Raw genomic sequence first — 15,819 nt, forward strand, 5'->3', positions numbered from 1 at the left:
ATGCTCCTGGGACTGTCCAGCTGGCCTCAGCCTCCAGAATGGCCAACTCGCGTTGGGTTTCCGCCAGCTCAGGCCGCCTGCGATCACTCCGCCCACTGCCTCTGTGGACCTCCGCCCCCTTCTTTCCCTTCCACGCTCCGCCATTTCCGACTACGCCTCTAGCGTATTTAGGCCCTCCTCGGCTTCCGTCCCAGATGATCCCTCCCCGAGGCTGCCGCTGCCTCCTCCTCCCGGAGCTGGGGCCGCCTCCTCGGCCAGTGGCGTAGCCGGACTCTGCGTCGCGGCCAGCTAGATAGGGGCGGAGGTCCGGAGCCCGGTCTCGACCCGAGCGGGGGGCCATGGAGAAAGCGGCCCGAGGCACTCTCCACACCGACTAACGCGGGCCCGTTGCGGCTGCAGGCGCCATGGACCGAGCCCCCGCAGACCAGGTACGCGGGCTTGAGCCAGGCCGGTCGGGCCGGGAGCTGGGGGTCGCGGCTTCCTCCCGGGCGGGCCCTGGTCTCCGAGCGTGGGCCCGGACGGCCGGAGCCCTCGGGTTCCTGCTAGCGCAGACCTCCTTTCCCCAGGATCCTGGCGGCGCCCCTCTCCTGCATTGTTTCACATGCTGCCTCGAGTTTGGGGGCTTTTGCAGCCCCGATTACCCCCGGGCTGGGGACTAGCTTTTGGCCCTCCTGCCTTGTTTGGTGAAAGGGGCCAGAAAATTCCCAAGTTGTCCATTCTTTCCTGAGAGAGGGTTATAACTTCACCAAATACTACCCCCCCCTTCCCTTCAGTTCTGGAATGTGTTTTCAAGGTGGAAGGGCTTCTCACTTAGAAAGACTGTCAGGGAATGTGTGATAACTACAGATGAAGGAGGGGTTATCGGCTTTTTAAGATCTACGTTCCCTTGAGCGAAGCATTGTTTTTGCGGTGGTTTTAGGGAGGTGTTCCTTTTTAGATATGAAATACTGCGGTTTCCCTTTGCCCTTCTAGCCAGTTATTTTGCCAAAAAAAATAGTGTTTTTAAAACATCGATTTTATATTTTAAAGGTGTAAGACCCGAAGGACGAGTTCATTTCCGAGCCCGTTTTCGTATTCACGAAGTCCCATTAGTGTTTCAGTTGCATCAAATTATTAATTATCCAAGCTAGTAGGTGCTGGGAGTCTGGGATGGTGACAGTGTTTTAAAAAAAAGGAAAAAAATCTAAAATAATAGTTTTCTTTCCTCCAAAAAGTTTCAGTATTTTCCATTCTGAGATCTGTATGAAGGGGTTTAATTTGATGAAATCGAAGTTTACTCACTGTCCATTCCCCCTCTTCAGTTGAAGGCCTTGCCCAGTAATGAACTTGGCAAATAGATGAAGGAAAAAGAGAGATTAGGGATTAGCCTGATTACTTTACAAATGGATAATTAACACCTGAATAATGAGAAAAGATTTCCCAAATTCTTGTATTTGTATATATGTAGCTGGTATATTTATGTGTATATATGTAGTTAGTCAGAGCGAGTTCAGATTTTGAAATCGGGCTCTTTCAGCAGACAGCAGCTTCCTGGTTGTGGATATTTGTTTTGTTTTGTTTCTTTTTTTCCCTTTGTATAAAAATCTTTATTTAAAAAAAGCTTGTGTGAATATGACTGAAAACACAAGTGCGTTTTATGAAACAGTATGTGTATTTACCAAAGCAAAACTGATGGGGCCCCTTGACAAATTAATGCAGGCTTTCCTGTGACCCAAGGTATTTTATATGCCCCCCATATCCAATTTAATGAAAAATAAATTTTCAAGATACGTATCAAAAAACGCCCGAAATTTCAAAGCCTGAGAAGTGAATAAGAAATTTTTTTGAATGATTTTCCAGTAATTGTGTCACTAATGAAAGGGTTAAACATTTTGTTCCTTCACTAGGATGACAGAACAGTAACTAGTAATGCTGTTATGTATATACTTATGGTTCCATGTATAAAGTTCCATGTATATACTTATGGTTCCTTTCATCCTAGAGGAAATGTAATTAACTATTTAGATGGTAACTTTTAGCATAGTTATTTGTATGTAATTATCTTGACAGCAAGTGCTACTAGCAAATTCTTTAGAGAGCCTCTTTGTCTTTCATCCCATATCTTTCCAGAGTCCACAACATATTAAAATCTTGTAGAAATTTAAGCTTCAGAAAAAAACATAAATGTAGGTTTTCTGTTGAAGAATTTTTCTTTTTTTTCTCTCCAGTACCTCCTACCTCTTCCCTTAGCCTAATCCTAGGGGATTATGAGAGAATAATTTGAATCAGTTCCTCTTTCCCCCACACATATACTCACAGGAAGCTGAGATCCCAAGAAGTGATGCTACTTTGCCTAGTTCATGCTGTAGGCAGTTAATTCAGGGGTCCATGGATGGACCTGGAAGGAGTCTCCTTCATTTTAAATTAGCACTTTTCTGATGGCAAAACTCCATTATTTTCATTCTATTCTCATATTCATCATTGAAAAAGGCACAGAACTATTAACTTAATGATAGATTAGGGGCTGGAACTGAGATCTGTCCACTGTGTGGAGTTCTTGATTGCTTTCACTATACCACTGTATAGTGGCTGTAATGTAAAGTAATGTAATGGCTTTTCCAGGTTATTTGGAATGTACTTTTATATTTTTACTAAATGAATTTGATAGGTAAAAGTCATTAAAAACTGATGCCACATGTGCTGAATTTCCATTTTTCTCTCAAAACATTTATTTTAAACCAGTGTTGGTTTATATTCAGAATTTCTGAGAATGTCTACAGTATTAAAACTTATTATAATATTATAGTGGTTGACTATTGATAGAAGTTTGATTTTTAAAGAATAGTACTAACACAGACTTTCTGCATTTTGTCTTAATCTAAGTGAAATCCTCGGAGTATTGCACAAGCGTAACTTAAAAAATATCTAAGCGTGTATTGCCTGAAGACATTCACATTGTAGTTCTTGGAATTACTTCTTGTTTTTTTATATATATATATATATATATATAAAATCTTTGTATGAAAAGATAAGTTCTGTGTGTGTTGATCAAGATTATAAAAAGCAAGTTACTGGGAATACATGCTAGCTAGTAATCTTAATTGTAGTGGTAACTATTTGAGAAAAATGTTATAACCATAAGAGAATCTCAGGAGTAACCTCTTTTAGCAAGACTGTTTTAAATCAGAATGAGTAGCTTATTTTAATTGCCACAGTTAGTTCTGAGAAAGGATACTGCTTAGTATAGTGCATTTAAAAAAAAATCTGTTTTGTTTATTTAGCTTTGTCGGCTCTTAGGTGTTTTTTTTTTTTTTTTCTGTCCTTAAAGGGGGAAAAAAAAACTGATATAAAGGGATGTGAAGACTAAATAATGGAGTTTGTTTATAAAGTTTTTGTATGTCTATTTTTAGGACATTTAGGGCAGTGTTTTGAGTTTTTTTTTTTAAATAAACTGACTTTAGGAGTGACAGAACACTTGAGGTTGACAGTACTTTTGTATTATCAAATAATTTAAACACTGGCTTAGTTTTTAGTACGTTAATGTTAGATAAGTTTTTTTAAAGTAATTTGCAAAATTATTGCTCACTAATGCCTTTAATTCTTAGAAAACCAGATGTGTGATAAGTGTACATGGTTTCATGCAAAGAGCTGTTTACCAATAAAGGTATAAAATTATCTGGCTTATAATTTTTTTCTTTAAATAATTATAAATGTCAAATAGAGTCAGCACTGCAAACTAAATATATTCTAAATAAGTTACTCTAAAATGTTTATTATTCAGTAATACTTAGAGTTAGCTTTTATAGATCTAAGTAAGCGATTGCCTTAACATTTTAAAAATGCTTTTGTAATCAAAAAGAAAGTAAATAATACTCATTTAGTGAAAATATCATTTGGAAATTTAAAAAGGCATTTTTTTCCCCTAAGCTTTTAAGTCAAAGGGAAATTAAAAAGTACAATTAAGTTTTTTTTAAAACATAATAAAATACTGCATATTAAAATGGATGGGATGTGGCTGAAGCTACACTCTGAGGAAAATGCATAGTCATAAATGTTTTCGTTGTTCAGCATTTTAAAAGGAAGTTAAAAATTAAGCATCCAAGGAAAGAAGGGGGGGGGCAGGGGAGAACTCCTCAAAGAAAGAGAGAAAATAGATATTCCAAAAACTACTATTAAATTTAGAAAGTTAGGTTTTAGAAAAGTACCATCAGAGTTTAACAAGATTAAATGTGGTGCATTTTAAGAAAAGAGGGAAAAGGTATGAATAGGAAAGCAAGTAGGCAGTCTATGTTAAATGCTTTGATTTTTCTCTTCAGTATTTTCTAAAGTCTTGCAAACCTTGATACGTATAACTACTGATTTATTTTGGCAAGTGGCTTACTTTTAGTAAAAGACGTCCCAACCAGAAAACAATAAAGCCAGCAGGTATCTCTTAAGCACTTTTTCTTTTTCCTTCAGAAGACATTTATTTTATCTTTGATCATGATACATAAAAACATCTTAGTGTTTGATATATCCTATTTACCTTAATATAGCAAGAACGTGGAAGGTTTCCATAGTCATATTTTTTCTGTAGGTGTGTAGTACGTACTGACATTTCACTGTGGGAGCATGCTTTATTATGTTCTACTTCAGTTTTGATTTTAAGTGGGTGTCATTTTTCTATTGCTTAATCTGGGGAAATCATTTGTACTCTTCTGAAAGTTCTATCTCAGAGGAATTTAGTGTGCATTTTCTGTTGATGTGTGCTTCATGCTAGTGTGGTGCTCACTTCAGTACAGGAACTCAGTGTGTATTTGTTAAATTATACAGGCTCTCGGTGATCTGAATGCATTTGTTTAATTAACTTTTAGATAAGGTTTCTATAGTTTCTTGTTCAAATACAGGTTTCTGGGATTATGATTTTTCATTAACTTGGAAAATTCTGAAGTAATTTCTAAAAGATAAAAGTAATTTTACAGTACAGTTTCTTTTTTTTTTTAAGCAAATAGTAGTACAGGAGTAGATTTTGTTCTGTGTTTAGAATTCTTCCATATTTTTGTTTTCTTTAAGGAGACAGAAATTTGCTATAAAATTTCTGATTTCTTAACGATCATGGCATAAATAGACTAAACAGAAATACAAACTGAGGAGTATCATTGTATGAAGTAACTAGTTAATTTTTTCATAACATTTTGTTGTCTACTATGTCTATATTACTATAATTGAAATAACTGCCAAAATCTGTTGGTTGCTTAATATATTATCTGTATGACTTTTATTATGTGAAATTTTAAAAAATAGTCTGCCATATGAACATTACTTTTCAGGCCTGAGGACAACTGAGGCTGCATTTTGATGTATGATACTGAAGGCCCCAAAGTCACGACAAACAACTTTTAAAAACCATAGGGAGTTGTAACTATAGGAGAAAGTTTGCCAGTCTGTTCCTACTAGTGACATCTTCTGTTTGTGCAGCTGTTGACTACAGCAGCTTCTCTTTTTTGGTAAAAACAAAGGATCATTTCAGTGTTTGTGAGTTTTATTGTTGAATGCCAATATCTAGAATTGCACTTAGAATAGAAGCAAATACAGACTTTAATTTTTTGGGACATATACTGTGTATATGTGAAGATACTAGTTATAAATTATGCATGACACTTTTTGAATAGTGGTTACCTAAATTCACAAAACATATAAAGAACAGATGAGACTAGGTGTAAAAAAATTGCTGCAACTTTTTTTGTTGTTCTTGGCTAGTCTGTGTGGCTTGTGGGGTATTTGTTTCCTCACCAGGGGTTGAACCATGCCCCCTGCAGTGGTAGTGGAGTCCTAAACGCTACACTGCTGGGAAAGAGCAAAGATATGAATTTGTTGTTACCAAAGTAATTTATGAGTTGGTATTATTTGGAGGTATCAGGAAAAGTTATTTTTAAGTTGCCTTATTTCTTTATATTAGTATTCTTACTTTTTTTCATATGGTACTGAGAATTTAATATAACCATATACCTTGAATTAGAAAAAAAAATCCAAGCGTCTTCTAGTCCAGATTTCTAAAGTTGTTTAGGATTCTCATATGTTCAAAGGTTGATATTTTATACTTTAATAAGTAAGTTTTGAGTCTTAAAGACTATCATAGTGAAAATCACTGATCTATACTATTAACATTTGTTTTTGCCTCCTATGTTGAAATTCAAGAAACCAACTCATATGTATTTATGAGTACAATTATGTTATCTACTTCAGATTTGGTCAGTAGTACAAAAGTATACCTCAAAGTTACATCAGGTGGGGAGGAAGGATATTGAATTGATACTGCTGTATAGTTCAGATTTCTTCCCCTAGACATATGTCTTGGAATGTTCACAGTGAACTCTTTTTGAACAGTTTCGAAAAAGGCTGTATATTCAGCACATATATTTAGCATGTCGAGTCTTTTCTTTAGATTTTTTTGGATTTTCTACTGATTACTTTTATGAGAAACATGCATGAAGTTTATTCAGAGAAATATGCCTTGATGGGAGCTTCTAATAAATGCCATCTCAGTGGGGAAATGGCACCCCACTCCAGTACTCTTGCCTGGAAAATCCCATGGACGGAGGAGCCTGGTAGGCTACAGTCCATGGGGTCGCTAAGAGTCGGACACGACTGAGCGACTTCACTTTCACTTTTCCCGTTCATGCACTGGAGAAGGAAATGGCAACCCACTCCAGTGTTCTTGCCTGGAGACTCCCAGGGACGGCGGAGCCTGGTGGGCTGCCGTCTATGGGGTCGCACAGAGTCGGACACGACTGAAGCGACTTAGCAGCAGCAGCAGTGGGGGAAAAGTTCTGGTTAGGTCTATTGCATTCACGTAGTTGATTTGAGTTGTTGAAATATTGGATTGCATTCCACTCAGGAGTTTCACAAAGTGTTTATCTTTTAATATTGTTCTGTTTGTGGGTTTTCCCCCCAAGTCACCTTGAGATGTTTGTGGTTTTTTTACATTCTTCTTTTACAGAATGTGCCTATAGATTATTTTATACAAAAATTTTAAAAATTTTAGTTAAATATAGCAAATACAGAAAGAAAAATGCATAAAACCAGTGTACAGCTACATGAGTTACTGGATGAAGACCTTGTGTCACCCATATTAGGATATAGTGTTTTGTCAGGTACCTCAGAAGCTCTCCCAGGTGCCTCTTCCCAATCACAGCTTCCTCTTTCTAAGAGTAATTCCTATCCTGACTTTCATGGCTCTTCTTTACTTTTATTTATAATTTGTCCCCAATTTGTGCATCCTTAGTATGGTAGTTTATTATGTCTGTTAAACCTCTATAGATTTATAAGAAAAGATAAAAATAAGCTAAAATGGAGCATGTATTCTGGATTACCTTATTTACTCGGTTTGTTTGCTGGAAAGCTGAAGTGCTCACTTTTTTCTCAGTTTTAACTGTGAAGCAAAAGTTTTTCTCCGTTGTGCTAAGTTGTTTCTTTCATTTATTGTAGACATTATCCTTCCTTTTAATTTAACCATGCTAATCTAATTTCCTGCAATGGACAGAAATAAACTTTTTTAGGCTGTTCAAACAAATATAGTTATCCTTCAGAACTCTGTTCAGTGATTTTTTTCCACTAACAAAATTAACTTAAAACACAATGTTTTGTCTGAAGAGCGAGTTTGTTTTTTGTTTTGTTTTGTTTTTTTACTACAGCTTTATTTTTGGACTCCAAGGTATGACTTCCTTGTACTCTTGATTGTTTTAACAGCTTTGGTTATATAAGAAATGACTTCATTGAAATGTAGTAACCTTTGATAAATTTTTTCCTCCAATTGATGGGTTTGTCTAAATAACATAATCAGATTAAATTTTTAAAATTTGACCTTGCTCTTCCTTTGAATGTTTTGTGGATACTGAGAAGACTCTTTTATTGTTAAGTTGTGAATTTGTATTATTTAAGTTTTTGCTTGGTTGTTAGTAATGTGTTTCACTTTCTCTTTGAAGAATGTCAAGCTGTCAGCTGAGGTAGAACCATTTATTCCCCAGAAGAAGAATCCTGATACGTTTATGATCCCTATGGCACTCCCAAATGATAATGGAAATGTTTCTGGTGTAGAACCAACTCCAATTCCCAGCTACCTGATTACCTGTTATCCATTCGTGCAAGAAAACCAGTCCAATAGGTAATTTGTTTATTATTATTTTCTTTTGTTGGGGGAAGAAAGGGGTAGGGAAATGTAGAAGTTTGCAAAGCACACTTCTCAATTTTTTCCTTTTGTAACTTTTAAATATTAACTATTTCTCTACTTTCTAAGAGGAGTAAATGAAACCAAATGATGTAGAAATTTAAAAATTGTTGGCATGGATTATTATTATTTTCTCATTCTAAGAGAAAATGAAATTCTTTGTGTGTATCTCCTATAATAAGTTATTGAAATTTTTTGAAATAAACTGACTCAATGGGAGGAAGGAATTATTCAGAAAGAGGTGAACAGAAACCCTTTTTTTGAGGATAGGCATACAATCCTAGTTGCCAAGACAGTCTGTTCTAAGAAGAATATATCAAGGGGTTGCCCTCAACTTTGAAGCTTTTATGGCCAGTTAGCTTATTTTATCTCTAGACTCTGATTGTAGTTTAAATTTAGTTTCTGTGCTGTAGTCACAGAGTGATTTAGCAAAATGCTTACAGCTTGGATAATGTGTAACCTAGTGGTTAGGGTGTGTCTTGTGATAGTTATGATAGCCTTTCTAACCCTGCTTAGACTGTCTGAATGATTAGCACTTCATTGGTGTAGTTCATTTTATTGCTGTATGAAAGTACTTTCAGCCTGTTTCATATTATATCACACATAAAAATTGTACTTCTCTAGCACTGTAGGATAAATGGATGAGGTAGCTAGACTCGAGCCTTTGCCCAACCACCCCTGAGGGCTAAGGCAAGTCAATAATTCTACACATCTTTAACCATCGTGTCACACTAGTGTGTCCAGGCACATTCTTTGAGAAATTCTGGATATATGAGATAAATGGTCAGTAAATTACTCTCTCAGGTATTAAATATTCAAGTTAATACTCTAGAACTCTTTAATAGTTTGGGGCATTAGGTACAGTAGAAGCTAAAGGATTCTGCTCAATTGAGTCAGGGTAATATTACATTAAAAATCTTTGACCTATATTGGACTATGCTTGAAGTAATTTATAAACTAAAAATACTATTGCAGTGTTTGACAAAGTCACCAAGTCTACAGCATAATAAGTTTAACTTTTCTTACCTTACCAAATAATCTTTGAGAATTCATGAGTAGGCCAGTCATCAGATTATTTGAAAATATATTTAGAATTATGGCAGGGAACATTTTTCCCTTGTGCTTTGTCACGGAATAGTGAGGAAAAGCTTAGTAGTCCAGCTCCCTATGACCTCTCAGTCGTCAGCAGCAGCTGTCTGCAAGGAGGACTGATGAGATGGGAAGGACTGGTGCTTTATAAGAAGGCATCACACTAGAAGAACGCTAATGCTGGAGATAAGATGGCACTGAACAAGCTTGCCTTTTTGTTTTCTTTCTCTTGGACCTCTGGTGCCTGCTTCCATTGTCAGGAAGGGGAGCCAGGGAAAGAGCTGGACTTGGCCAAGTGGTTAGGGGAATATGGGAAAGGAGTAGGAGGCCCTCGGCTTGAACTAAAGATTGGAGGTGAAATAATCAAGTCACCTACTGTAAAGACCACCTTATACAATGATCACCTTACCCTGCTTTTTGCAGAATGCTGTTAGTTGCTGCCATTGAATGGGAACTTTGGACTGCCATTACTGGCAGATTCAGCAGATAGGTGTTTAACTTTTAGGCAGATATATTGTGAGGTTGAGGGAGAGAGCTACAAATAAGAATACTCGGTACATTTTAAATTTTGGAATGCAGTAAACTGTCAGGTTAAATTTCTTTGTGTATGTGTGTGTATGTGCTCAGTCATGTCTGACTCTTTGTGACCCTTTGGACTGTAGCGCACCAGGCTCCTCTGTCCATGAGACTTTCAGGCAAGACTACTGGAGTGGGTTGCCATTTCCTACTCCAGGGGATCTTCCTGACCCAGAGATCAAACCCACAGCTCTTGGATCTCCTACATTGCAAGCAGATTCTTTACCGATGAGCCATCAGGGAAGCCTGAATTCCTTTATACTGTCAATTAAAATTGTTGTCACACATACGTAAAAACTAATTATAGCAAGGAAATTGATTAAAAAAGATCTCTTTTTCAGAATTATTATGAGGCTACAGTTGGCACTAGTGGTAAAGAACCCGCCTGCCAATGCAGGAGACTTAAGAGTTGCAGGTTCGATCCCTGAGTTGGGAAGATCCCCTGGAGGAGGGCACGGCAACCCACTCAAGTATTCTTGCCTGGAGAATCCCATGGACAGAGGGGCCTGACAGGCTACAGTCCATAGGGTCGCAAAGAGTCGGACACAACTGAAGCAGCTTAGCATATTTTATACTGTTATTTTCTTTTATTAAAGTAAGTTGAGAATTTGCTTTGTATTACTTTCAGACATGCATATCAATAGATTTGTTCTTTTTTGATTTGGTTTTACAGACAGTTCCCATTATATAACAATGATATACGATGGCAACAGCCTAATCCAAACCCTGCTGGACCATACCTTGCTTACCCCATTATATCTGCTCAGCCACCTGTTTCTACAGAGTATACGTATTATCAGCTGATGCCAGCACCATGTGCACAAGTTATGGGTTTCTATCATCCTTTCCCTGCACCTTACTCCAACACTTTTCAGGCTGCAAATACTGTCAGTACTATAACCACAGAATGTACTGAGCGTCCAAATCACCTTGGACAGGTCTTCCCATTGTCTGGTCATCGAAACAGAAATAGTAATAGAGGACCAATGGTACCAAAAGTAAGTGACCGAATTTGATTGGCTTTTGTGTTTGATATTTCTGTTGTTAGTATAAGTAATTTGCTACTTGTACTGATTAGCCTTTACTACTGAGTGTTACTTTTTAAAAAACAATCAAGGATGTAGCATTTTTAAAATAACTTTTTCCATTACTTTTGTTCCTCATTCTTAAATGGTGATATGATTTACAGTCATTTTCAAGTCAGAGAGTTTACATAAGCATAATGCACAAATATTTGCAAATTATTTTAATTTAGTGATAAAAATTGCATAGTGACACAGTTTTAGTAAGGGATTAGTTTGGCTCCTTTCCTAGCAAGTGGCTAATGTACATCGAGATATTTCAGTCTTCAGAAATAAGCAGGAGATATTATAGAAAAGAATATTGTGATGCATTAAGTCTCTTCAACTTCACTGTTTTCTATTCTGTCAATTTTCAGTAGGAACAGCACTTTGTTCTTCAGAGAATGCTTTACTGTATTTTATGAACACAGGGTCTCCTAGGGCTAAAGAAAGTTAAAGGTAAATGTGTGAAATGACTTTATGTCAACACCACCCTTTTGACTTAAGTTGAAAAAAAAAGACACAAAGGCCTTGAAATCACAGGAGAGTTAAGGTTAATTCTAGGTGTCTGTTTCTTAACTAAAAGATTACTTTTCTATTGAAGCCATAGTGTCAAAGCAAATAAGAAAAACCAGATTTCTTCTCAGCACTTTTAAGCTAATGGAAAGCAGAATGATTAGATGCCTTTTACGTCTGTTATTGTCAAGGAGTTCATGCTTTCCTAGATTCCATAAGCCCAGCCTCTTTGGTGAAAAGTCTTTGCTATCTTCTGGCATACTTTTTTCAGGTTAAAATACAAACAAGCTGCAGAAGTTGCTTTGAAAAGCTTATTAGTTTTTGTCCATGGAAACTTTCTCAGTCAAGGAAAATCCTTTTGGGATATCTGAGAATGAAAAGAAATAAGTGTTGAAAATAGATAATAGTATATAACTTTCAAGTATTGAAGTAATATGATTTCTCAGAGTGTATTTCCAGCACTTCAAGAAGTTATCTAAGAAGTTAAATTTGGACTTCTTTTGTACAAATTGCTATTAAGTGATGGATACTCATATTTTTAAAAAAATGAAGGAAAAGATCAGCTTTTTAATATTTTCTTTTTAAACTCTAAAGCAGAAATTTCTTCTGTACTTCATTGCTCTCATGAAACTAAAATTGAGCTTTTGGATAAGTTACCACCCTTTTTATCGATACTGCCTTTTTAAATAAAAATTTATAACCCCTTATTTGATGTGATTATACCCTTATTATTTATTATTAAGAAAATTTAAAATGCAAATGACAATTAAAATGAATATATTTTATTAATTATAATAGTATTAATGGTTATGTGAAAAGTAGTATATAAATGTGTATATAATACATTATATAACCTACTATGATTGGCTGTAGATAATTTAATGAAATCCTAACACAGTAACCCTATTTCCTCATGGATTTGTCACTCATTTGTAGCCTACATTTAAGTATATTTTTAAAGGAAGTGTTGATATATTTTGTAATGTTTCTTAGTACATTGAATAAGATTTTAATTTTTTTTTACTTCAATCAGCAACAACTTATACAACAGCACATAAAAAGCAAAAGACCATTGGTGAAAAATGTAGCTATTCAGAAAGAGACAAGTGCAGCAGGTCCTGATAATCGATCAAAAATTGTGCTACTGGTAGATGCTTCACAGCAAACTGGTAAGGCAAGATTTTTCTTACGTATATACATCATAGATTTAAAAATATTTTTTATTTTATTGAAATATAATTGGTTTACAGTATTGTGTTAATGTCTGCTGTACAGCAGTGATTTCATTTATACATACATATACAGTACATTCTTTTTCATTTTCTTTTCCATTATTGTTTATCATAAGATATTGAATATAGTTTTCTGTGCTCTACAGTAGGACCTTGTTGTTTATCCATTCTATATATAATAGTTTGCATCTGCTAATCTCAAACTCCCAGGTCACCCCTCCCCCAGCATCCCCCCCCACACACACTTTGGCAACTTCAAGATTGTTCTCTATGTCTGTATACATTGATGTTTATCAGTTGTCATGCATTGACTTTGTAATTGTAGACTCTACCACTTTTTAGGATTTTGGACTTTCAATCTTCTGTTTATCCTGCCACTTTATGAAATTCTTTAGGAAAGATAAAACAGTCCCATGTTCTTAAAGTTCTTTCAGCTTGGGTGCTGGCTTAAGTACAGTTTTGAGCAGAATTTGAGGTTTCCTTATCCCCTTATAGTAGTGAAGCAGTTAGAAATCAAAGATGGAATTTTGAAGACATTGTAGAAATTTGAGTGACTCATTTGGGTAGAAGTTAGAATTGTACATGTTTTATTTTCATTTTTCATATGTTTTTTAATAACTAGATTAAAATCCCTTTTAAAACATTCTATAAATATCTTTATAGAAGAACTTACCAAGTTTTGTGCACCATATTTTAGCATAGATCCGAACCAGACCTATTAGCGGTAACATGTATCCTCAAACAAGTAAAAATTTTGGACTAGTTGTATATCATTTTGTTAAAAGTTTTTAGAGGACTGTGTAAACATTAAAGTAAAAAGCTTTATCCTGACAATAGGTAAGAATTAATAAGTAGTCTTAAAATTCTCACTGGTTTCCAGTTATATACTGTGAAATTTCATTTTGTATCCCTGATAATTAGCTTAATAGCTGTAGAGTAGATAGCTGTGTTCTCTCACTCGTTGTCATTTAAAAATCCTTATTAATAATCCAGGACTAGATCTGTTCAAAGGCATGTTTGCTTTTTACCCTTTACAGTTTTTACAAAAATGCTGTCTGGCTTGAAATGAATTAGATGGTACATACTTTCATTTGTACTGTACCTTTTATGTTGGACATCTGTTCAGTTATCCTTTGACAATTGCTTAGGTTCATTGGGAGTAAGAAAGAATCTGGGAATCAGTTAAAAAAAACAGCTTGCTGATAGTACAGTCATTGTATGGTTTGTAGGACATAAAGTGATAAGATTAACAGACTGACGTATGCTTGGAATGGTTTATGATAAAGAGCCATAAGGTAATATATGACAAAGTTCTGTATGTTTTGGTTGTTCCTGGACACAATGACCCATTTCTACGTGCTTTGAACCCTACAACTACTTTAAAAATTTGTTCTAACATCTTTGGTTTGCTCATTAAGTGACCACAAAGACAACCTTCTGAATCTCAAGAATTAGAAAGTGTAAAGATGAAGATATAATTTGAGTAGAAGATTATACCTTCTATCAGTATTCTTATTCTTCAGGTTGTTCTTAATTTATCAGGATGAATTGGTGTCAGTTATAGGTAGAATGCAAATTATAGTTTAAGGAATTTGTAATACATTTTTACTCTTGAACACAAGCTTGTATTATTTAAAAGAGTTTAGTCAGATAGCTAGGTGTAAGATAATACACAGAAGTTAATTACAGCGTGTTACCAATAATCAGAATTTAAGAAAAGATATCATTTACAGTAGCAACAACAATACAGTTTCTGGGATAAACCTGACAAAGTATAAGACATTTATACTGAAAACTAACTTTATTATAGGACATTTTAAAAAACCTAAATTGCTTGCTCATTCAGGATGATTTGATGTTGCAAATGGCATTTTTCCCTTTGTTAATCTACAAATTCAGTGCATTTGTGATCAAAATTGCAATGGGGATTTTTGGAGAACTTGACAACTAATTTCTAAAATAAAAGAGCACTAATCTGAAAAGAGCCACGACTTCCCTGGAAAAGAACGTTTCCTCTTGGGAATTCCCTGATGGGTCAGTGGCTGGAACTCTGCTTCTGCTTCGGGGAGCATGGATTCAGTCCCTGGTTGGGGAATTAAGATCTCAGATGCCACATGATATGGCCAAAAAAAAAAAAAATTAAAAAAAATTTTTTTAAATTAAAAGCATTTTTAAAAGTATTAAAAATTTTTTTATTCTAGATAGCAAGACCTACTAAGCCATTTATTTTTTATAGGCTTATACAAAAATATATAAAATACAGTATACAAAGATTAAACAGAACAGAGTCCCAGAAACAGACCTATGTATATGAAAACATATACAAGGAAAATGACAGAGATAGCATTATAGACCCTTAACATATATATCATGCAAATCTTATGTTTTTAATTATTTAATTGATTAATTTTTATATCATGCAAATCTGTTCCAGATGGATTAAGGACTTAAATGAGAAAGCCACATGTAGAAGAAAATATAGGCAGATATCTTTATGATTGCATGGAGAAAACTATTTATAAAATTAAGAATTTCTATTTATCAAGAGTGAATGAAGGGGCTTCCCTGGTGGTTCAGTGGTAAAGAATCCACCTGCCAGTGTAGGAAACTCAAGTTCAATCCCTTGTCCAGGAACATCCCACGTGGAACAGAGCAACTAAGCCTGTGCCACAACTTTTGAGCCTGTGCTCTAGAGCCTAGAAATACAGCTACTGAGGCCACGAGCCACAGCTACTGAAGCCTGCACACCCTAGAGCCTGGGCTCGGCAACAAGAGAATCCACTGCAGTGAGAAGCCACTGCAGAAGTCTCTACTGCAGAGCAGCTCCCAGTAGCCACATCTAGAGAAAGCACACGTGCAGCAGCAAAGACAGCACAGCCAAAAGGAAAAAAAAAGAGTGAATGAAGGAACAAGTCGCAAATCTTGGAAAGGATTTTACCATGTATGTAACTGACAAAGGATTAGTATCAGGACATATAAAGAATTCATAAGAATCAGTAAGAAAATGATCTCACCTCGCGCTCAGGGCCCCTGGAATGCAGTGCTGCCAGGGGGCTGAAACATTTTGGCAGAACTATAGGAATCTTTCTTTTGACCCAGCTGGCCTACTGAGGACAGTGTATCCAAATGGAATCTCCTTCCAGAAAGAAAAGGAACTGTT

General features: G+C 35.8%; 1 protein-coding gene across 2 annotated transcripts in view; it reads left to right on the plus strand.

Annotated features, from left to right (window-relative positions):
* The first annotated feature begins 232 nt into the window (after positions 1 to 232).
* The window catches only part of SECISBP2L (SECIS binding protein 2 like), a 58,712-nt gene continuing 43,125 nt past the window's right edge, over positions 233 to 15,819 (plus strand). For both annotated transcript variants that reach the window (XM_081508458.1, XM_081508460.1), the window contains exons 1-4: positions 233 to 428; positions 7,944 to 8,122; positions 10,524 to 10,848; positions 12,461 to 12,596. In XM_081508458.1, the coding sequence (XP_081364584.1) occupies positions 405 to 428; positions 7,944 to 8,122; positions 10,524 to 10,848; positions 12,461 to 12,596 (664 nt within the window). In that variant the 5' untranslated portion in view covers positions 233 to 404. The remainder of the gene's footprint in view (positions 429 to 7,943; positions 8,123 to 10,523; positions 10,849 to 12,460; positions 12,597 to 15,819) is intronic.

This window comes from Giraffa tippelskirchi, chromosome 7 (assembly GCF_054371585.1).
Source record: "Giraffa tippelskirchi isolate mGirTip1 chromosome 7, T2T-mGirTip1v1.2.pri, whole genome shotgun sequence".
Classification (NCBI taxonomy): Eukaryota; Metazoa; Chordata; class Mammalia; order Artiodactyla; family Giraffidae; genus Giraffa; species Giraffa tippelskirchi.